The sequence below is a fragment of the Anolis sagrei genome, chromosome 6, assembly GCF_037176765.1.
Source record: "Anolis sagrei isolate rAnoSag1 chromosome 6, rAnoSag1.mat, whole genome shotgun sequence".
NCBI classification, from domain to species: Eukaryota; Metazoa; Chordata; class Lepidosauria; order Squamata; family Dactyloidae; genus Anolis; species Anolis sagrei.
This window is the reverse complement of record NC_090026.1, coordinates 25,929,839-25,952,777: the sequence shown is the minus strand read 5'-3', so window position 1 is coordinate 25,952,777 and position 22,939 is coordinate 25,929,839. Positions and strand designations below refer to the sequence as shown.

Here is a 22,939-nt window from a genome sequence, read left to right as displayed (position 1 = left end):
GTGTGTTCTTACAATGGCTCAGTTGCCACAACTTTCAAAATACATGTTTTGTATTTATAAGCCTTCTCAAAGCTTCCCGTACTTCCCTGTTCCTTAAGCTATAAATAAGGGGATTAATCATGGGGGTCACAATAGTGTAGAAAATGGAAAAGATCTTGCTTGTATCTATAGAATGTTTTGCAGAAGGAACCACATACATTGTAATTAGTGTTCCATAAAAAGTTGTAACTACAATGAGATGAGAGGAGCAAGTAGAAATAGCCCTTTTAGAGCCAATACCAGAAGATTGTTTAAGAACAGCTGAGAGTATATAAGCATAAGATATTATAGTGAATATAAATGGGATCAAAGTTAAACTTGATGAAAGGATGAAGGAAGTCTTTTCAAAGAGATAGGCATCTGAACAAACAAGCTTCAGCAGTGGAGAAAAATCACAAAAGAAATGATTTATTTCATTGGGGCCACAGAAGGATAAGTGAGTCATAAGCAGCAGTGTAATCAGGGTTATTAGAAAACCAGAGATCCAAGAGCCAGTTGCTAGTAAAAAACACATCTTATCATTCATTATATTTGCATAATGGAGAGGGTTGCATATGGCAATATAGTGGTCAAAAGACATCACTGATAGGAGGAGACATTCAGTACCACCCAGTGACCCAAAGAAATAAAACTGGACCATGCAGCTAATGAATGAAATGGATTTGTCATCAGAGATCAAACCTACCAACATCCTGGGAACTATATTAGATGTATATACAATCTCAAGGAAGGAAAGATTCCCTAGGAAGAAATACATTGGGGTGTGCAGGCTGCGATCCACTGACACAGTGATCAAAAGTAATGAATTTGCAACGAGAGTAACTAAATAGAAACTTAGAAACGTAGCAAACAAGAAATTTTGCATTTCAGGGATATCTGAAAACCCTAGTAAAATAAATTCAGCAACTGGTGTCACATTGCTTGGAACTAGGAATGCCATTTGACTTCAGTCTAGCAGAAACAAGAAGAACAATAAATAACAAATCTTTTTTATGCACAATACAACATTCAGTCCTGTGAAATCAGTCAACTTTACTGCCAGAAAACATTGCAAAAAGAAACACACTGAATTCCATTGGCAGAATGAGGCCTTTCCATCAAAGTTTTGAAGCTGAGGTTTCTGATAAGCCAGTCCTGAAGATTTGGGGTATTTCCAGAACAGCATTTGACATGGTACTGGGTTGGAAGAGAAATGACAGGAATCAGATTTCATTCCTGACCTTACTGGAAATGCAACTAGATCAGTTCAATAGCAATCAATATTCTGGTATGGATTACGATCTGAACTTTTTTTGGGTTGAAACCGGAGATGAGAATGTGAACAGGCACACGTGTACAATATTTCTAAACACCTATAAATAAACTTAATGATCTGAATACAAATATCTGCAGAGTTGGAAACTCAGTAATTTCACGGGATCTCTGAATCTACTCATCTGATTACGACAGCAAAGCTTTCTACACTGCTGTTTGATGCAGTTTGAAATTGCATTATATAGTCAGTAAAGACTCATATAATGCAGTTCAGTGTGGTTAAACCATAGAATCCAGTTTCAACCTGCATTATATGGCAGTGTAGATGACACCTAACTTACATCCAAGTCTAACTGTGCTTAAAGAAAGTTTGACTGGAGCGTATGGGACATCACATCCCCAGTTTTGGTCTTACATGTTTTCAGGAAAATACTTCAACATGCCTAATCTATAAAACATACCATTAATTTAAGGAGTCACCTGTGACATCAAATAACCATTAAACTTAAAGAAATAACAGGCTTGGGGGAAAACCAGGGGTTTCAGAAGTACATAAGTGTTTTAAAGAGAACCCATCACACACATGAACACACCCAATGAGCTTGCTGTGGCATTGTGATGTATAGAAATTAGAAGATGGAAACATGGCCAAGAATGGAAAGCCGTTTGTTGAAAGAAAGCATGTGTTATTCCACACACTGCAATAAGTCTAACAAGACGATAATATAAGATAAAAATTGCTGTTTGACCAAAAAAGACCAACAACAACAACAACAAAAGGATTCTGTGTTGAAGTAGAGAGGAAATTATGAGTTGAAACACAAAACAGGTGCATACTTGTTCTTCTTATTATTTATATTTAAGCCATGCTGAAATGGTTGAGTCATTCAAAACCCATGAAAGTACCCATTCTTATACTGTGTTTTCAATTATGTGGACTCGTCGGCCAATATATGGGTGCAGGAGATGGAAATACTCACAACATTGTCTTCTTTATTCCATATAAGGATAAATAGAGTGGCATTATTATCTTGCAAAGACTCTTTCAGAAGCTGTTATATTAGTTTTAAAACCAAGTGTTTAACACTTTGCCTTTTAAAAGTTTGATGTACTAGTGTATCATCTCCCTTGCTGACTTATATCAAGGGATGATTAGTTAGCTGTGCTGAAAAAATTGATAATCCTTCCTGTCTCTTTGAATTTAATAGACTTCAAAAATAACAATGCCATTATTGGATTATAACTGCTACAAGTCCCTGCCTCCAGGGAACAGGGATCTTGATAATGTCATATGTTGGCATTTATGTGTGTTCTTTAAAAAAAGATACACTTTGATATTTCCTAGGAACATAGAAAGCTGCATTATATTGTGTTAAGTCATTGATTGTCTAGACCAGTGGTGTTCACAATAACTAATAGAAACTTTGCATGGTCTTAGAAGGGAGGTTTCCATTTTCCACATCTCTTTTAAACCAGGATATCAGGGTCTGGACATATGTAAAGGATGCATTCCTCTTTCCCCTAAAATCCTAACCTTACTATTGAAGCACCACCTAATTCCCAGTATCATAATCTAGGGGCTTTTCTACATAAGCATTAAAAACCAGACAAACCCTGAGTTGGCTCCTGACTAACTTCATTGCATTACTCCTCTTCCAATTAAGATCACAGGTTCTGCTTCAGGAAATTTCAGGGGATTGTCAAAGTGTACATAAAATTCTTTGGCATGTAGTGATTTAGGAGCAATGTGGATAACTGGATCTGGCTCATTTTGGACCAGTTCATTGTTCACAGAAGGTACCATTATCAGTTTGAGGGAAAGAGGATGGATCACTCTTGTGATACCTCCATTGTCATTCACAACTGGCTGTAGAATTCACTTGGGCACACCAGCCTCACATCAACAGAGGCACTCGATGACCAGAAAGAAAGTGAAAAGATTGGGTCCCTTCTTCCTCTTGGCCACTCAGATGCCACTGGTGATTTTGGAATAGGTCATCCACAGCAGCCAGGAGCTGACAGGGAGCTTTGTAGTCAGCAGGGTCTGTGTGGACTCCAACCTTAGCATCCCACAGTTGATTTGGAAATGTGTAGATTTGGGAGCATTTTTACTCTGCACTGGTCCAGAATTTATCAGCTAGTGTAGACATAGCATAATTAAAACATGAAAGAACATGGACTGTAAGGGGGGGGGGGGCTGAGTCCAGCTGACACTCCCATAGGCATGTAGGGAATGAACCTTGTCTCTAGTTTCACAGTTTACATTTTAACCATTAGACCACAATGGATCTTCAAAAACAATTCCACTTAGCCCCAAACACTGGTAACTGGATTAAATATCAATACAAAAAAAGAGTGTGAGAGGGTCAGAATAATATGGCATCCAATGGGCATGTGGCAGACTCTGATTGGTTTACTTTCCTTCATATGGGAAAAAGTTACTGAACAACAATTGAATAACAAGATCTGACACAGAGAACTGGATTGAACAAGGGTACTTTATTTAACCTAAAATGTATTCAAGCCATGTTGCAATGAAAAGGAGCAAGAGGGAAGTTGTAAGATCATCTGCCACCCTTGATTTCCTTCCCAGCCTCCCCTGGCAAAACATCTGAACCTTGAGGGCAATCCAATAACTGGGGTGCCCCCCACTGGTCATCTACTGGAAGGCAGACTCAAGACACTTTCCCAAAGTTACAGGATTTAAAGTGTGAGCAAGACCTCCAGGACCACACCTCCAGACTCCTTCTCCACAATAGGGTAACAGAACTTTGCCCTTCATTAAAAGAGTGCCAAGGTATTCAGAAAAAACTCTTATTTTATCTACTCCCATCACTTACCATGACTGCTTAAATCCAGTTTTTGAAGTCCCCTGGAATACGGTGTAAAGTAGGCAAATAAGCCATAACAGGTAAAAAAGAGACCAGTGACACTGCCCTGGAGGATGTCCAAAGAGGCTGCATGGAGGTTGGGGCAGGGAGACAGATTTTAAGAACCTTCCACCTTGAGACACTATTTATCAACATTTTTTTTTAAAAAAACCCACACTTTTGAAAAATTGTATGAAAATAAGTTTTTAACTCTCCTAAACTGACCCTAAGTAACAACAACTTTGTCATATTTTTTTCAGGATAATTGCAGCCATCTTTGTGAAATGAGAATCTTCCAATTGGTGTGGAGGAGATAGTATTTGCATGAAATTGGCACACATCAGACAGTTGACCCCAAAAAGGGATACCTTAAAGTTCATGGAATATAGGTGTAACAGTTAAGCAATTCTGGTTTTTGAAATAACTTTAAGCTGCTTTGAAAAACAATGAAGAAAAAGGAAGGGATAAATTTCTACTACAGAAGTAAAATCCTTAATCATAAAGGGACTGAGTCATTTTGAGTCTCCTTTGTTGCAGAAAAAAATGGAGTATAAAATAAATAAATAAATAAATAAATAAGAAGTAACTGATAAAGTTAATTGGAATGTAGCCCTTTCAGTGATCTCAATTACCATCCTTCCAGGAAAGGGAGGGATCATACTTTGTTCTTCATCTGCCCTTCTTTTCTGAATCTTAACTCCACATGAAGCTTCCTCTGGTATACAACTTCTATTACAGACAGTCCTTGAATTACAAACCTCCAACTTACAAATGACTCATAGTTAAGAACAGGGGTGAGACAACAGAAAGTGAGGGAAATCTACCTCTTGGAAGTGAAATTCACTCATGAAAGATTTATTGTGGGGGAATGGTGTCTCAGCTGAAGCTTTATCACCAATGCTTGTTTCCACAACAAGCCAAATTTTTTGAAATCAAATTATCACAGAGACAGGAAGTGAGGTGAAATCTTCTGAAAATGCGTCCAGACAGCAAAACAAACATTAGAGGGATATTGACCTTTCCCGTTGCTATCCAAAGCTTTAAAAGATCAATTTTTTGGAGTTGCACTTAAAATGCGCTTTCCATACAAATTCATCTGAAGAACAAACCTACAGAGTGTGCCTTGTTTGTAACATGGGGACTGTCTGTATATGAGTCTTCATTGAAAGCCTGCTTCGCTTAGGAAATGACCTGAAAAGGTCAAATGGGGTCTGACTCAGCTTGGGCTTTGTCCAAATTGGGTACAAATTGTAATATCTAATCTGACTGAAGTTTTCTTTTTCTTCATTTATACACTGCTTAAAATTATTTGTGATGTCTGTCTTTAAGTCATTACTGACTTCTGGTGGCACCAAGGTGAACCTATCATAGGGCTATATGACAGTATAGATGGGGTTTCAGTGGCTAAAATCCTGTAGATGTCTTACTCAAGAACTGTATAAGTTTCTTTTGCAGAAACATTCTATCTTTAAAAGGAGTTTCTACACAGGAGGTACCCTTGTGTATCTAGATGTATCTGGTGCTCCTTACAGAGAGAGGTCAACCCTTCTGTTCAAGGAGCTCCACTGACTGCCGTTTATTTTCCAAGCCCAATTTAAGGTGCAGGTGCTTACCTACAAAGCCCTGAACGGTTTGGGACCATCCTACCTGCGTGACCGCATCTCCGTTTACGAACCCACGCGTTCACTTCGTTCATCTGGAGAGGCCCTGCTCGTGATCCCGCCTGCATCGCAAGCGCGTTTGGTGGGGACATGAGACAGGGCCTTTTCTGTGGTGCCCCCCCGACTCTGGAACACCCTCCCCAAAGATCTTAGACAGGCCCCTACATTGGCAGTCTTCAGAAAGAACTTGAAGACCTGGCTGTTCCAATGTGCCTTCCCAGAATAGGAAATCTCCAATACCAAGTCCAAGAAGCACTTTATTAGAACTAAGATTGCCGCACACTGCACACTGCACTTGCCCTATAATGCCTTACATACCACCTGTCACATCAGCACTTTTAATTCTGTACCCATTACTCTGGCCCGGCCCAGTTTTTATTGTGTTTTGATGTATTGTTTATTGTTTGTTATTTTGTTGTTTAATATTGCTTTAATTGTTTTTAATTTGCTTTAGGTTCTGTATTCTTATGTTGTGTATTGAGGCCTTGGCCTTTGTAAGCCACATCGAGTCCTTCGGGAGATGCTAGCGGGGTTAATAAAATTAATAATAGATGTGTGTGCAGAAATGGGATTGTGCATGCTCAAATACCTTCAGGTGTGTATTCAGTTGTGTAATTTCAGCATTAAAGGTTGGATAGAGCAGTCAATGTATTACTTATAAGATGAGATTTACACTACACAATTCCAGTGTAGGATTTCACATAATATCCCACTGTAGAGGCTTGGAAGTGGCAGGTGGACAAAGAGGAGGATTAGACGTTCATGATCTTTTTTTTTGTTGTTGCTAAAATTACTTTTAAATCATGACATTCTAAGCTGTAAAAACACTTTACATTTTCTTGACCTGAATGAACTGATTCTGTATGAAAATAAATACTATTTGACAAATCAAACAATTATCGGCAGTATTTTATTTCTAATTCCATCAGAAGCATTCCTAAATTGATTTTATTGTTTTGAGGCCACATTTACAGTAAAAATTAATCTCTGAATAGTAACAGAAATAGCAATAGAAATGAAAGGATACAAATGTTCACTACCACTATACCTGTTTTTTGAAAAATTCTCAACACAGAGTTATTAAACACACACACACATATTCTGCTTTCCCACAAATTTTCTCAATGCTTCCTTTATATCTTTATTTCTTAGTGTATAGATTAGTGGATTTAACATAGGAGTCACTATTCCATAGAAGAGAGAAATGGACTTGTCTATCTCCCTTGTGCTCTTAGTTTGGGGTTTAACATACGCAAATATAGCAGTACCAAAATATATCAACACAACTGTCAAGTGGCATGCACATGTAGAGAAAGCTTTGAACCTTCCATTTGTTGAGTGGATTCTCAGAATTGTCACAATAATCCTCAGATATGAGAAAAGGATAAAGGCAAAGGGGACAAGCAGTGAAAGGCATGAAGTGAAAAACATAAGTAATTGGCTCAAACTGGTATCTGAGCATACAAGCTTAAGAACAGCAATGAGTTCACAAGTAAAATGATCAATCACATTTTTTCCACAAAAACGAGCTGGGATGGCATAAATGGGAATTACCCCCAAGAGCATGCTACATGTCCATATTCCAGTTGCCAGCTGGATACACAATCTTTTGCTCATAATTAGCATATAATGCAATGGACTGGAAATTGCTATGAATCGATCATAAGCCATAATGGCTAAGAGGAAACATTCAGTTATGCTCAGCCAAACTGAGCTGCTCATTTGAAGGTAACATCTTGCAAATGTCAAGGTGGGTTTGTCCACTAGCAGGTTTGTAATGGATTGTGGGATCACAGCTGATGAATGTCCAATGTCAATAAGGGACAGGTTACCGAGGAAAAAGTACATGGGGTTGTGAAGACGAGGATCAGCTGCAACTAACAGGATGATAAGACTATTTCCCACCACCGTTACACAATATGCAATTGTTAGGAAGACAATTAATCCAATCCTTATCTTTGGCCTACCGGCATATCCAATGAGGATAAATTCAGTGACCGCAGTCTCATTTTCATCTTCCATTTTCACAGTAGGCTGTTCTCTACAGTGGAAATACCAAAGGAATTATAAATCGCATCATAAAACTGAATATAACAGGGATATCACAAGAAAAGAATATAAAGAAATAGTTAAAAAAAACACAATGTGAAATCTAATCCAAATGAGAATAAAATGATAGAAATGCAGAAGAAACTGACAGTTAAAAGTGTTATGTGATAAATGAGAGCTATAATTTCATTTACTTATCTGCAACAATATAGATAAGTGCATATATATTTAATTGTTTGGGGAAACCATTTCAATATATTTACAAGGTTCTTGTGGGTTTTTTCGGGCTATAGGGCCATGTTCTAGAACATGGCCCTATAGCCCGAAAAATCCACAAGAACCTAGTGATTCCAGCCATGAAAGCCTTCGACAATACGATATATTTACAGTCAGTAAAATGTTCGCTAAGAAAAAAGAAAAAGGATGAGAAATTGTCTATTTACCATATTTCTTTAATTCTAAGATACCATCAATTATAAGAAGCACACTAATTTCAGTACTACCAAGAGAAATATGTGTGTGTGTGTCTGTGCATGCACCTGCAATTCTAAGACATGCTCTGTTTTAGAAGATTTATATGGAAAGAAAGTTTATCTTAGAATTGAAAAAGTACAGTATTCATCTTTGTCAATAACTTTAAAATAAAGGTATATGAATGGCAAATACCTTTAAATGTCTCCATCCTTGTGATATTGTAGAATTCATTCATCAGCAGCAACACTTTGAAGCAGTAAAGCATTGTTTTTAATCTGGTGGATCAGGATCAACTGCACTGGCAAAGGCTGAACTGTAAAGGTTTATGAGAGCAGTGGTGCCACCATAAAATACATAGGAAAATATAAACAATGTGTTTCCAAATGGACGATTGAGCTAAAAATAGGATAGTGATCTGAAAATGTTGAGTACTGCTTTAACCTGATAAGATATAGATCTACATAGTAAAACTTTTGTATCAATAAAAAATCAACACATTTCAGACGCAATCATGCTAGTCAATGTAGAAGGCAGATTCAACGTCTTTTATTTTTCCAACATCAAAGCTAGTGAAAGCAAAAATCTAATCGTCTTTATTTTTCAGTGTAGCCAGTCCAACACAAATGCAAATATTTTCTTTGCTACCAGAAATCTCCTTCAGCAAGTGAAAACTGTTCCCTCTTCAAATTGCTAATATACCAACAGAACCATCACCTGGCTAGTTAAATTCTAAAAATCAAAAAAGAGACAAGAGAAGAGAAAGCTTGAGGAGCTAGACTACACTTTCTTTAACCCAAAACTATGATGCCAACACAAATTTAGGCCAAAGTGAAGGCCATCCTCAGTCATTTCTAACAGCCCTAGTCTGTATTATTAGACTTTTGAACATCTTAACGATTTAGAACTGCATCTGTTACATGATTGCTTGGTGCTTTAAATCATATTCGTTCTCTGCAATCTAATTCACACATCATCCCAAAGGAATCCTTGGTTCAATGCCCTCAAGAAGATTCTGCAATGAAAAAAATACACATAGCTTGGTTTTTCAGGTGCAGGCTTGGAAGACGGGACATGGGCTACCACCTCTTTTTTCAAATGTCACAATTGTTGTGTTTCATGGCACATAAACGGAATCAGTTGTCTAACACAAGATACTCAATGCCTCCTTTGAAGAGTGACAGTTTCAGTCATCTTGACAGAGAGTATGTCTATCTATACTGTAAAATTAATGCAATTTGGTACTACTTCAATTCTAGAGTTATCATGGGGGCTGTACTTTGGTGAGGAGTGATACTATTTTCCATATATACAAATCCAAGGATTCTACAGCATTGAATCATGATAGCTAGTGCTGTCAAACTGCATTAATTTAACTGTGTAGATGCACCCCAACTCTTGGACTTATAAAAGTTCTGGCTCCATGCATGGGCCAGACCCTGATCTGACACTGATTTAGGTGTCAGGCCTGGAAGCAATTATCAATTTCCTTATGTATAGGGAGTCAAAGAAAGACATAGTACTTTACATAATTCACCTACACCACCAAATCTCTGTCTGAAAGCCTTTCTCACCTGGATGCTAAGATGTAATTGACAATCTCATGGATATCCCTGTGCCCTACATTATGATCCCAGTGTTTTCAACCAATTGAAATAATTCCTTTCTTGGATAACAGTTAGAAATCCTAAGGTTACCATCCTCCCACAGAATTAGTTCAGCTGAGCAATAAGTATCAATCTCTTCACTCTCAAAGATTGCATCCATGCTACAGAATCATTTGACACCACATTGACCACAATAGCTCAGTGCTATGGAATCCTGGATTGTTTTTTGGGTTTTTTTTAAGGTGATGACCTCATCAGTTGAGGGCAAAATTGGCAACATGCACTGGTTTGCCTTCTCTTTTATGACAGAGCCCACTGACTCCCATTACATGATGCAGTGCAACCTCCGCCGGGTGAACCAGTGCATTCTGCGGCAACATGGGAGACTGGGATCAATATTGGGAAGTGGGCAGCGGAATCTTCCCCTTGTGAGATGGGGATGTTGGTGAGTCGAGCAATGTGAGGCATGGGGCAACAGCTTCCCCATATTCCCAGACAGCCAACATTTGAATTGCCATGATCCCTGGCAATTCCGGTGTTACGTGTGAAGAGGTCCCGAGTAAGATATTTGTCTTCTCTGTCATAAAGTTCTACTAATCCCAGATGTTATGTGTGGAGGTTGGTATTATTGTCCAACTTTTGCAATATTCCAAAACCCTCCCCTAACTCATTATTTAGCTGGTGAATTTCAGTCTCATTTCAGGTGTTGTCTTCAAGTCAGCTATCAATTCATGGTGACTCCATGAATTTCATAGGGCTTTTAAAGAAAGAAATGCTAGCGATGCCAGTTCCTTTCCCTGAAATATAGCCAAGAGTATCTTGATTTCATCGGTTTTCTCCTCCCAGTATTAGCCAAGGGTGATTCAGCTTATTTTTCAAGATCAGATGGGATCTGTTGCAAACCATCTACAACAATTCTGTGGCTGGTGGATGGTGGGGGTAGGATGGGGCAGGACTGGAGAAGTCTTTGAATATATCCTCATAGATAACTCTTTCCCCCTGCCAGGGGAGCTGCCAAGATCCAAGGACCCTGCCATCTGGATGATGCTATAGAGGTCAGAGAACAAAACTGAAATTCTTGACCCAGATCTCAGTGACTCACTGGAGATGTAGAACAGTGGTCTCGTTTTATTTTTCCCAGCTATATAACTGCAGCCACGATAAGCGTTGCTGCCTGATTCCCTCCCTGTTCATTAGGTAAGAGCTAAAGTATCACTTCCAGGGCTTACCAGATATCTGAGAAAGCAGTTGAGTGTTAGACAAAGAATTAGCAAATGGGCTCTAACACAATGTCCCAAATGCTCCAAGTTACCCATGTGTATGTCACTAACAGGATTCCAGCCTTTTTTTTTTTTTTTGCAGTTTTTTTCATGTCAAGTTGCTCCTGACATGAAAAAAAATATCATATTTTTCTTCCTCTTTTTTCTCCTAAGAAATTTAGCTATTACAATTTTCCCCAAGTTGTATACAGTTCTAGGCACTTTGAGTTAGGTTGAGATAAACACTGTCTATGCACATTCGAAAGCAAATCCCACTGTGCTCAGGGGGGCGGGAGTTAAATCACAAAAAAATATTCTCATAGCTAGCCTACTTCAATTAATGTTAATAGAAATTAAGTGCAGCTTTGGGATTGACCATTGCTTATACAATGAGACACACTACTGAAGTCTGAAGGGATTTCTAGTCAGGTTCTCTGAATGTAGCACTCCATTCTACATAACAGTAATCCCTAACATATGTAACGTAGCAGACTTGTTTTCTCCTATGTGTCCAAGGGATCATTATTTTATTTGTATCTAATGATTATAATTCTTCCTTCTTTCCTCTCTTAGAATTATACAGAGACCGGGAACCGATAGTTCCTGGACCTGAACTTTTTGTAGGACTGCTTCACAACAAATTTGATATAAAATATCACTTTAAAAACAATAGCAATCTGCTGCAATTTAATGAAGTACAGTTTATCTGTCACAAAGGAAAGGAATTTAAAATACTTATGCATGTCAACCAACGAGCCAACAAGACAAAATATATGAAGATATGCTTAAAAGTCACAGTACAAAGTTTAAATCAAGTTGCCAGCTGGGTCTAACGTGAATAAAACAGGTAACTATATCATTGGATTGTCTTCAGAATTAAAGAAAGAAAATGCTAATGAAGGTAAGAGTCAATGGGAACATCTTTAATCATAGTGAGTAGAAATTCTAAATTTGTAGACATTGGCATGTGTGTGTATGTGTATAATCTCTCTCAGGTATCTGATATCTGTATAGGTAACAGAAACTACTATACACTTAAACATTCAATATAAAAAAGAGGAGCTGAAACATACATTTTTGAGACCCGTACATATTTTATGTGCTGTAGAAAAAAACAAATTTGTGGATAATTCGTGATTACATAAAATATTAACTTCATAAATATCTCCTTTCCCCCCAAATTAGGACATTTTAAAAGATGGTGTTGTACGTCGAAACAGGACAACAATGACTTTTTTAATACTCCGTGGGTTTGGAAATCTACAAGAACTTCAATTTCTTATCTTTCTGATGTTTTTAGGAATATATGTCTTAACAATAATTGGGAATTCTTTCATTTTAGTAGCTGTCTTCTTTAATAGGAGACTCCACACCCCAATGTATTTTTTTCTCAGCAACTTGTCATTCCTGGACATATGGTATACTTCAAACATCACCCCTAGGATGCTGGCCGATTTATTGAGAAAGGAGAAATCCATTTCAGTTACAGGTTGCATGATACAGTTGTATGTTTTCTGTGCCCTTGGAACTGTTGAATGTTTTCTTCTACTGCTTATGTCCTATGATCGCTATCTTGCCATCTGTAACCCACTTCACTATACCAAGTTGATGAATTGGAACATTTGCTTTAAATTAATTGTCTGTACATGGTTATGGGGCTTCTTCTCAGCTGCTGTTTTGAATTTGATTGTATCCTCATCTTTAACACTTTGTGGTCCTAATCATATTGATCATTTCTTTTGTGACTTGACACCTTTGTTGAAATTGTCTTGTTCTGACATCCACCTGGCAGAAGTAGCCATCTTGGTAGCATGTTTTGCAGTGTCCTTGTGTCCTTTCATCTTGACCATCACATCATATGTCTGTATTATATTGTCTATTTTCAAAATACCATCTTCCTCTGGAAAGAAGAAAGCCTTTTCCACTTGTAGTTCTCATCTTATTGTGGTAAGTACTTTCTATGGAACACTAGGAATTACATATGCAGTCTCTACAGGGACAGAATCAGTAGAATTAAATAAAATACTTTCCTTACTATATACTGTCCTGACTCCCATGTTTAATCCAATCATATATAGCTTGAGGAATAAGGAGGTTAAGGAAACTCTGAGAAAACTACTCAACAATATTTCAGCTACCATACACGAGTCCTATACAATTCCAAATTATTAAATTGCCATCCTGTCTAAAAATTTGTTCAGCTGGAATTTTTTGTGAGCAAGTTTCGACACACAAAAATTAATTCTTCATCAGCAATAAATTCTAATATTGAACCTGACACTCAGAATGGAGGAACTGAAAATGTTCTTTGCTACTACTATACTGAGTTCGGTGAAATAATCAGGAAATTTTTTGTAATAGGAGATTGTTAGAAATAGGTTCAGGCTTCTGATGGAATGCAACAAGTCACATTAGAAGGACGTTTTGTTTTAAATAACCCCAAATTTGCCATTTATTTTATGGTTTACTTATTTTTAATCTCCATGGATATGAAGAATTTGTTGTTTTGCCATATTTAACTATTATAAATATGATTACTTTAATATTTTTAAGTATTGAACATTGTGTTTGTGTTGTTGCTTTTAATTGTGACTATATATATCACTATCCTTTGTATATATCACTGCTTTTTTATTGTTTAATTATTGCATGCTGCTCTGAAAGATTTAGTGATAAAATGACTAATAAGTGGTATGAATGCATTCATTTTATTTTATGGGTATGCTAACTGAAAAATTCCATTATCTCTTACTTTTTTATAATTAGCAGTATGCTACTGAATTTGATTCTTTGTATGATTTATTTTGTTGTTTTAATATCTAAGAAATAAATATCCATGCAATGTTTAATTATGGTTTATATAGACTGGAATTCAGGAGTCTTTTGCTCAATTTGTAGATTCATTAATGATGTTGCTTAAATAAAGGAAGTGGAATTATCGTGCATGCATATGTCTCCCCTGTTGTGTTCTATGGTCTTCATAACATAGACAGAACTGTATTTCATAAAGTTGCTTTCTTCATGAGGAGATCTACAGAAACACATAAATTGGGGATAGGCCCAGCATACTTGTGTGTGCATATGTGCCTTCAATCACCTGTTCATTTATAGTGACTCCATGCATTCTATAAGATTTGCTTATGTAAGGAATACTCAGAGGTAATTTGGTCAGCTCTTTCTTCTTTTTCTCTGTTTTAGACCACTTAAGTAATAAATACTGTCATAGGATTTGGCTTGTGGCAACTGATAACTTCTGTGTCTCTAGATGGTGAATGTAGGACCCTTCCAGACAGGCCTTTAATGCAAGACTTGTCTCATTTTTACCAGAGGCATCCAACTGACACCTCCAGTAAAAGTGAATTAATACGAAGTAAATCAGATTTTACAAGTTTACTCCACATTAATTGAACACCTCGACAAATCTGAATCTTACTGAAAACCCAAGTTTGTTGGGATGTTGGGCTTGTGGGGACCAACTCCTGGGACTGCTTCCTCAATCTTGGAATTCAGTTCCCATTGCTATCATGCTTCTTTGGCCTCCTAAAAGTGCCCACCTCCAGTTCCCCATTTGGGCTCCAAAACTTACCAGAGAACCTTGCTAGCAGCACAGACCTCTCCCTACTCTCCTCCTGGTGTGAGTAAATGGTGCATCAGAAGTTGCGGGGGGTGAGGAGGGATTTCAGGGTGGCTTCATGTCATCCTGATTTGACTCAGGATGGCATGTAGACACCCTCCCCTAGGGAAAGCCAGGGTTTAAGTTGGGAGTAAGGACTAGAACTGACATGGAAGCAAGGTATTTTAACCCATTTCTACATGGGTTTTAGCTACGTCTGGAAGCACCCGTAGTCCACATTTTATTTAATGGAATGTGTCTAGAAGCTGAAGCCATGCAGTCTGATTCCAGACATTAGGCTGTTGAATCCCCCAATGGTCCTCCAGCAAGTTGTGAGACCACTATAGAAGTATGCCTCCTACTCCCCTCCTAGAGAAAAATCCCACAAAAATAAACTTTATAAGGGCATGATTTGAGCCTAATGGCTAGGTTGTTGAAATCTCCCTTAAAATCAGACCATCCTCCATATGTCCACTGGCAAAAAAATAGATTCAGGGTACACCCTGCCTCATATGTTGGAACAATGATGTGTTGAGGCAGTGTCATGTCCTGAGCCAACCCCATAGAAACAGCCTGAGTGTGTATGTTGAAATCCCCCCACCCCAAAAAATTTGCAGTCCTAGGGTTTTTCAACACAACCTCCAAGATCAGCCGAACCAGGGAAGTAGATGGCTGGGCAGCAGGGTGTGCACGATACACTAGCAACATCACTGTTCTGTCTTTCTGGCCCAACACAAGGTACAACCCCCCCCCCCCAACAGATTTCTGGGTGGATGTATTTCCACATATGGAAGATGGAATTCTTATGGATTATGGAAATTTCTTCCTTTGGCCCTCCAAATTCTGTTGATACTGTACTAAATATTCAGGTGGACAAAGCTGAGAGAGATTAATTCCTCCAACCCATCCACCTAGGTCTCTGTATATATAGAAGGTTGGCCCCTTCATTCACAATCATGTCATGAGTCATAGTTGGTTTTCTGTTTTTTTTTAAAGACTCACCTATCATTCAGGAACAACACCAACAGATTAGAAGGTGATCTGATATGACAACCTGAATCTTAAGAGGAAATGAGAGGATGACAGAAATATAGAACATATCTGAAGTATCTTATCTTTCACTTCTCGTATGTCCAGCTCCTGGCAGCATACTTTCATCTGCCCAAGACTGCCTCTCATTCCTCCCCCAATCTGGAGATTCACCAAAATGTAGACAAATTCAAAGTGCTATCTTTAGCCTTTAAAGCCCTAAACGGTTCTAGCCCAGTTTGCCTGTCCGAATGCATCTCTTCCTATGAACTATCTAGGTTTTTAAGATTGTCTGGAGAGGCCTTGCTCTCAGTCCCGCCTTATTAGCAGATTTGATTGGTTGGAATGAGAGACAGGGCCTTCTCAGTGGTGGCCCCCTGGCTATGAACACCCTCTTTTGGGGACATTAGATCAGCCCCCTCCCTCCTGACATTTTGAAAGAGAGTTAAGACCTGGCTGTTCAGGGAGGCATTTGCAGACGCATTATAACTGATTAATTGAGACTCATGGAATGATATGACGATGTGATGGAAAATGATTTTAATGATGAGATGCTGAGAACTGTACTTTATGGTTTTAATAAAGCTACGGTGGTCCACACTCTTGTCACATCCTGAATAGATTACTCCAATGCGCTCTACGTGGGGTTGCATTTGAAGACTGTTTGGAAACTGCAATTGGTCCAACGGGTGGCAGCTAAATTACTCACCAGAGCGTCATACAGGGAGCATACCACCCCCCTGTTGTGTCAGCTCCACTGGCTGCCGATCGAATTCCAAGCTCAATTCAAAGTGCTGGTCTTGACCTATAAAACCCTATACGGCTCCGGTCTAGCATACCTGTCCAAATGTATCTCCTTCTACATCCCACCTCAGAGCTTAAGATCTTCTGGGGAGGCCCTGCTCTCGGCCCCACCTTTGTCTCAAACACGTTTGGCGGGGACGAGGGTCAGGGGCTTTTCGGTGGTAGCCCCCTGCTTGTGGAATTCGCTTCCCGGGGAAATTAGGTCATCATCATCCCTTCTCACCTTTAGAAAGAAGGTAAAAACATGGTTGTAGGACCAGGCCTTTGGGCAATTAGGTTAAAGGACAATTGATAATGTTTGACTATGGCTTGGAAGTGGATTAGATAAGTTAAGCAGCGTAATCATTAGTATATGGCTAGATAAATAGCCACCAGACTGGCAATAGCTAAATGAATCGTAAGTATACTGTTTAATCTTTATTTATTAATGTTCATGTTTTTAATTGTTATATTTGCTATTTTGTATTTTATGATGCAGCATTGAATTATTGCCAATTGGAATCTGCCCTGAGTCCCCCTAGGGGTTGAGAAGGGTGGGGTAAAAATGTTCCAAATAAATAAATAAATAAATAAAATTGTTAATTGTTTATTGCTTTTATGTTGTTTATATTATATGTAATTGTTTTTACTGTATTTTTTCTTGTGGGGCATTGATTGCCAAATGTAAACCGCCTCAAGTCACCTCCGGGCTGAGAGGGGCAGTATACAAGTATAGTAAATAAATAAATAAACACAATATTAAACCACACACACAAGTGTACATACACGTAATAAGGAACAAAGGCTGATAAGTGTGGTATGCCAACTTCTCAATACTTCCCGAAGACAACCAGCAAACAGGAATTGAGAGGAAATCAATAAAACCAATTATCAGGGTATTTCCCTTCCTGGAAACTTCTGCCATATCACCCTGGTGTACACATTTCATTAAGTTGTACACATTGATTTTTTAGTACACCTTTATTTCAAATAATAAAATGGAGTAAAATCATGTTTTATATTTGTGAGTATGTGTGTGTACTTATATGTGGAGAGTGGTTCAACATTCCTGGACTTTCTGTTCCAGCACTGAACAAAATGTATTCAACTGAAAAAGTACTGTTTTTTGTTTGCACACATGTATTATTGCTTCATTGAGTTCTACCCACTCAGCAAAAGCTTTATATATATATTGGCTTGTTGTATCTACAAATATATCAAAGTCAAACATACACAATCTGACTTTTAAAAAGGGATATCCCAGGTTAGCTTGAGCTAGATCCAGTGTGTGGAATTGACTTCCCAAATGCAGAAGTCAGAAATGCTACTTTGGGAGTTAGAATTTTTTTGTGACTAAAAGATACAGAATAAATTGTGAGATGTAAACTTTAATTCATATATTTAGACAAGAGCAGAGCTAGCCAGCAAAAACTTTCTCAGTTCCCTTCTACACTGCCATATAAAATTCAGATTATTTGCTTTGAACTGGATTATATGGCAGTATAGATTCACAGAGCCCCTGGTGGCACAGCAGGTTAAACTGCTGAGCTGCTGAACTTGCTGGTCAAAAGGTTGGTGGTTCAAATCCAGGGAGAGGGGTGAGCTCCTGCTGTTAATCCCAGCTTCTAGCAGTTCAAAAACATACAAATGTAAGTAGATTTGGTGGGAAGATAACAGCACTCCATGTAGTCATACCTGTCACATGACTTTGGACTCCCAGCAAGCGAGAGTCCAAAAGTGGCAGACCCAAACCCAGCACCTCAATCCATGGGTGATACCAGATGAGAGACTCCCCCCTGGGCACACAGAAGACTGGGCGACTTGGAAGGCACTGAACAGACAGCGCTCTAGCACCACGAGATGCAGAGCCAATCTTAAGAAATGGGGCTACAGGGTGGAATCCTCGGCATGCGAGTGCGGAGAAGAACAAACCACTGACCACCTGCTGCAATGCACCCTGAGCCCTGCCACATGCACAATGGAGGACCTTCTTGCGGCAACCCCAGAGGCACTCCAAGTGGCCAGATACTGGTCAAAGGACATCTAACCAACTACCAAATTTGCAAAATCGGTGTGTTTTTTTTCTTTTCCTTTTTAATCTCTGTGTTTGTTTTGCTCTGTTAGAATTGTAATACAATGGTATGGTTGCTGATGACACGATAAATAAATAAATAAAAACATGACTTTGGAGGCATCTATGGACAACGCTGGCTCTTCAGCTTAGAAATGGATATGAGCACCACCCCCCAGAGTTGGATACGACTAAACTTAATGTCAAGGGGAAACCATTACCTTTTTATAGACTCACATAATCCAATTCAAAGCAGAAAATTTGGATTATCTGCTTTGATAAGATGGATTATATGGCAGTGTAGATCCAGCTAAAGTGGCCACTTTTTCTTTGCAACCAAAGAACATATTTGGAAAGGAGTATGTTCCCATATTTAAGTGGTTCTTTAGGATGATGAGGAGGGTAATAAAGAGAGGGTGTGAAAATGAAAGATCAATAGGATATGGAGTTATTGGTACTTGGCTATTTGGTTTATGCCAGTTACTTAGTACTGTAAGCATAGCTGTGGTAAATACTGTCATTCCTCCATTATATTAATATAATCTGCAAGGGCTACATGGACTTCATGTGTTCTGCATGGCTCCAATATGGCAATGCCTACCATATGGGGGCTTTGATGAAGCTGATGGGAGGGTCTGATTTGTATGATTGTGGCCCACTTCCAATTGTGAGCAGCTGGGACAGATTATGACTCCTGCTGAACCACAGTGAATCATTTCATAGTACTACCCATTGCTTTTTAATGGGTCAGGAGGTTTAACTCTATCTCTTATATCGGGAGTTTAGGACTCAGGGCTTTCCATCATTTTTACCACTGTTAGAGTGAGTGTGCCATCCCTTCACAGACTATCCCAAAATAAAGGAACGGGATTGAACAGGTCTTGAAATGTGAAGGCACCGGTGGGTAAAATCCTAGAAAGAGGGGTTGAAATCATTTAAATTGCCAGAATTAGGCACTTGGCTAGCCAATAGGGCAGATACATTTTTAAGATTTACAATCAAATTTCACTATCTATTCGAAGGTGTGACATGCTCCTACAGAGTACAGAACTTGTAATCTATGGATAGGGCAATGTTCTAGAGGCATTATTTCCTGACGTTTCACCTGCATCTAAGGCAAGCACCCTCAGAGGTTGTGAGGTCGCAACCTTTGAGGATGCTTGCCATAGATGCAGGTGAAACATCAGGAGAGAATGCCTCTAGAACATGGCCATATAGCCCGAAAAAACCTACAACAACCCAATGATCCCAGCCATGAAAGCCTTCGACAATACATTGAAGCGGGTACCATTTCATTGCCTGCTTTTCAAGCCACATGGTGCTCCCCCCACAGCCGAGAATTGCTGAGTGTTATTTCCCTCTGAGCCCTGCTTGTTGGGCCAATCGGAGGAGGAGAACAACATTCGCCTCACCTGCTATCTGCTGAGCCTTATCTTCAGCTGCTGGTTTTCTCTGCAGATCGAGGAGAAACCACCGCAGCAATAGTGCTATCTTAAGCCCTGTCTTTAAACCCAGTTCTCTTTTGCACACAGAGGGGAAAGCATCTCAGGAGAAGTGGTATCTTAAGTAAATCTGATGCTTTTAATCCGGGTTATAATGAAGGATATAAGGACAAACCATGCCATTGTCAAAAATGATGGGAAGGGGAAGGGACCCCCCCCTCCCATTGCCACCAGTTAAAGAAGTGAAATAGTTTGACATTTGGTAGGAAGGAATGGTGCCCTGCCCTGCCTCCCTCCTGCTGCTGCTCCTTGAGAAGTTAGGGGTCAGGGCCGGGGGGGGGGGGGGGGGGAGAGGGAATGTTTTTAAGGATATTTTATTTATAGAAAGAAAATAAATCCCTAAAAATCAGGGGATGACTCAAAAGTTATAAAACTTGGTGGGATAAAAGTGGTAGATGTGCCCTCCATGTGTGGCAATTTTCACCTCTCTAACTCTAAAACAGAGGGGAAGAGGAGCCCTAGGAAGCCTGCACATAGTGGCCAATGGGTCAAAATTTTCATTTTTTCAATGTGGAACAAAAACGCCCATTTGGAAAGGCACCTGTTTTCAGGAGGTGTGTGAAAACAAATACGAGGTGCTTACAAATGAAACACAGAAACAGATATCAATTCTATACAAATGTACAAGACTATAAAACAGGGGCACTTTATGATGCTAGTAGTTTAGGTGTTGAAACAGACACAGCTTGAAGGTTTGAAGGGTTATTTAGATGCTTTCACATCTTAATGCAAGATTATGTTTCATGAAGTGTCATAGTTATTCAGTGATCTGAACTTTGTAAACTGCTTGCTCCCAACCAGTCTTTACTGCATTGATGTTACAATGCTTTGCAAAATGTCAGAGTCTTCTGTGTGTAACAGTGGAAATACGATGAAAATGTAGGTCTTTGAAAATGATAAGAAAAAAGTGCTATATTCTTAATGAAAATGATTTTATCATGAATTAAAGTGTTTGGTGTTAACTTTTCATTTTGCATATCCTGATTTTCTCTCCATCTTCTGTTCTTTTCACAACTTCTTATGAAGAGGATATAATCATTATTCTCATTCCATCACTCCTGAGTACTCCGTAGATCATCCAGGCCAGCTGCTTTGCCATTTTTACATTTATTGAGAGCCATGTCCAATTCAGTAGATGTAGAGGGTTCATGAAGGTTGTTCTCAATCTCTGGTTGTCTGGCTATTGGTTTCTTTCCTATTTTGGTGGCAAAGTTGGGTTTCCTATTCTTCAAGAGTTGGTGTGCTATCTGGTCTGCCTTTATGTTGGCATGGGTATTAGTTTGTGAGGGGCCGTTTCTCAACCGTCTCAGCAGCCTCCATGCCTTCTGGCTGCTCCTGCCCATGTCGACCTCTGTGATCAACTTGATCCACTGTTCTTTCTTTGCTTCAGAGATGGAGGACACAATGCTCTGCGCTGCCTGAAGGGTTTGCTCACTAAATGGATCTTCTTGCAGCAACACCAGAAGTACTCCAAGTGGCCAGATATTGGTCAAAGGACATTTAATCAACTACCAAACTCACAAATTTTGTATTCTGTCTGTTTGTTTGCTTTGTTCTGTTAGAAATGTAATATAATCGACTGGTTGCCCTGACACGATAAATAAATAAATCCTGAGTACTCCTTAGTATTTATAAGGGAGGTATAAAAATAAGATAGTCAGAGCAGCCTGATCACAGTTTTCTGTTTTTATTCACATCAGCCTACATGACAGTCCACATTTTGTAATCTTGCACATTTATTCAGTCCCAAATAGAAACACAACAAAGCCGCACTCACAAATTGTAAAGATGGACACTGAGCTGATGATTTTTTGGTACTTGGCCTTAGGCTGGATTTACAGGGCCACATATCCCAGGATTTGATCTTCTTATCCCAGATTATTTGACAGTGTAGACTTATATAATCCAATTCAAATCAGATAATTTGGGATCAAATCTGTAGGGCAGTGTAGATCCAGCCTAAGGCCCCTTCTACACTGGATTATATGGCAGTGTAGACTCCAGTTGAAAGCAGACAATGTGGATTATTTACTTAGATAATCTGGATTATATGGCAGTGTAGAAGGGGCCTTAGAACGCTAAATGGATTAATGTGTGAATAGTTGTATTAAATATCATTGGGAAAATTTATTTAACCTGTTTCTCAACATGGATTTTTCAAACACCAGTAGTAAAAGAATATCTAAAATATTTCACAAAGAGATGAAAACTTGAATTTCCTTAGAGACAGAAAGCCCTGACCAGTGTCCCTTATTCACATCAGCCTACATGACAGACCAGTTTAAGATTTATTGTATAAAGGGAATGCATGTGTGCAATATTTCTTACTTAGGAAAATAATGCATTTCCTCAGAGTAAATGTCATTTTTTTCTGCCTTCCTAAGAACTGCAGGGTTTTATTCTCTCTACTTCAAGACAATCTGCAAAAAATTGCAATTTTTGAGGACTGCCTTGAAGCAGAGAAAAAAAATTAAATTATCTTAATTATGAAAACAAAAACACAGTTTTACATCCCTAAAATGCAAGTCATGCTAGCCTATATGTCTTCCCTTTTTGCAGATATAGTTATAAGCTTGGCCGATCAATCAAGATATTGTCATGGGAAGTTGAATCTGTTGACTGCTGCAGTGTTTTCATACATTTCCTATTTAACCGCACAACTAAAAACAGCATGACTAAGTTTATCTTGGAACTTTTTATTTTCAATACTGATTTTCATGATTGTTTAAAA

The 22,939-nt window shown here is 38.7% G+C and overlaps 2 protein-coding genes across 2 annotated transcripts; one reads left to right on the top strand and one right to left on the bottom strand.

The window, feature by feature from the left end:
• Nucleotides 1–34: 34 nt before the first annotated feature.
• LOC132779574 (olfactory receptor 10A7-like) lies at nt 35–979 on the bottom strand. The gene has a single exon (XM_060783258.2). It carries the CDS (start codon nt 977–979, stop codon nt 35–37), a length of 945 nt encoding a protein of 314 aa, XP_060639241.2.
• Nucleotides 980–12,437: 11,458 nt separating this feature from the next.
• LOC132779572 (olfactory receptor 11A1-like) lies at nt 12,438–13,382 on the top strand. The gene has a single exon (XM_067470525.1). It carries the CDS (start codon nt 12,438–12,440, stop codon nt 13,380–13,382), a length of 945 nt encoding a protein of 314 aa, XP_067326626.1.
• The last annotated feature ends 9,557 nt before the right edge of the window (nt 13,383–22,939 follow it).

Bases quoted from the DNA above. Each gene is read 5' to 3' on its own strand.
- LOC132779574 (XM_060783258.2), bottom strand. From the start codon at position 979: ATGGCATTCCTAGTTCCAAGCAATGTGACACCAGTTGCTGAATTTATT.
- LOC132779572 (XM_067470525.1), top strand. From the start codon at position 12,438: ATGACTTTTTTAATACTCCGTGGGTTTGGAAATCTACAAGAACTTCAA.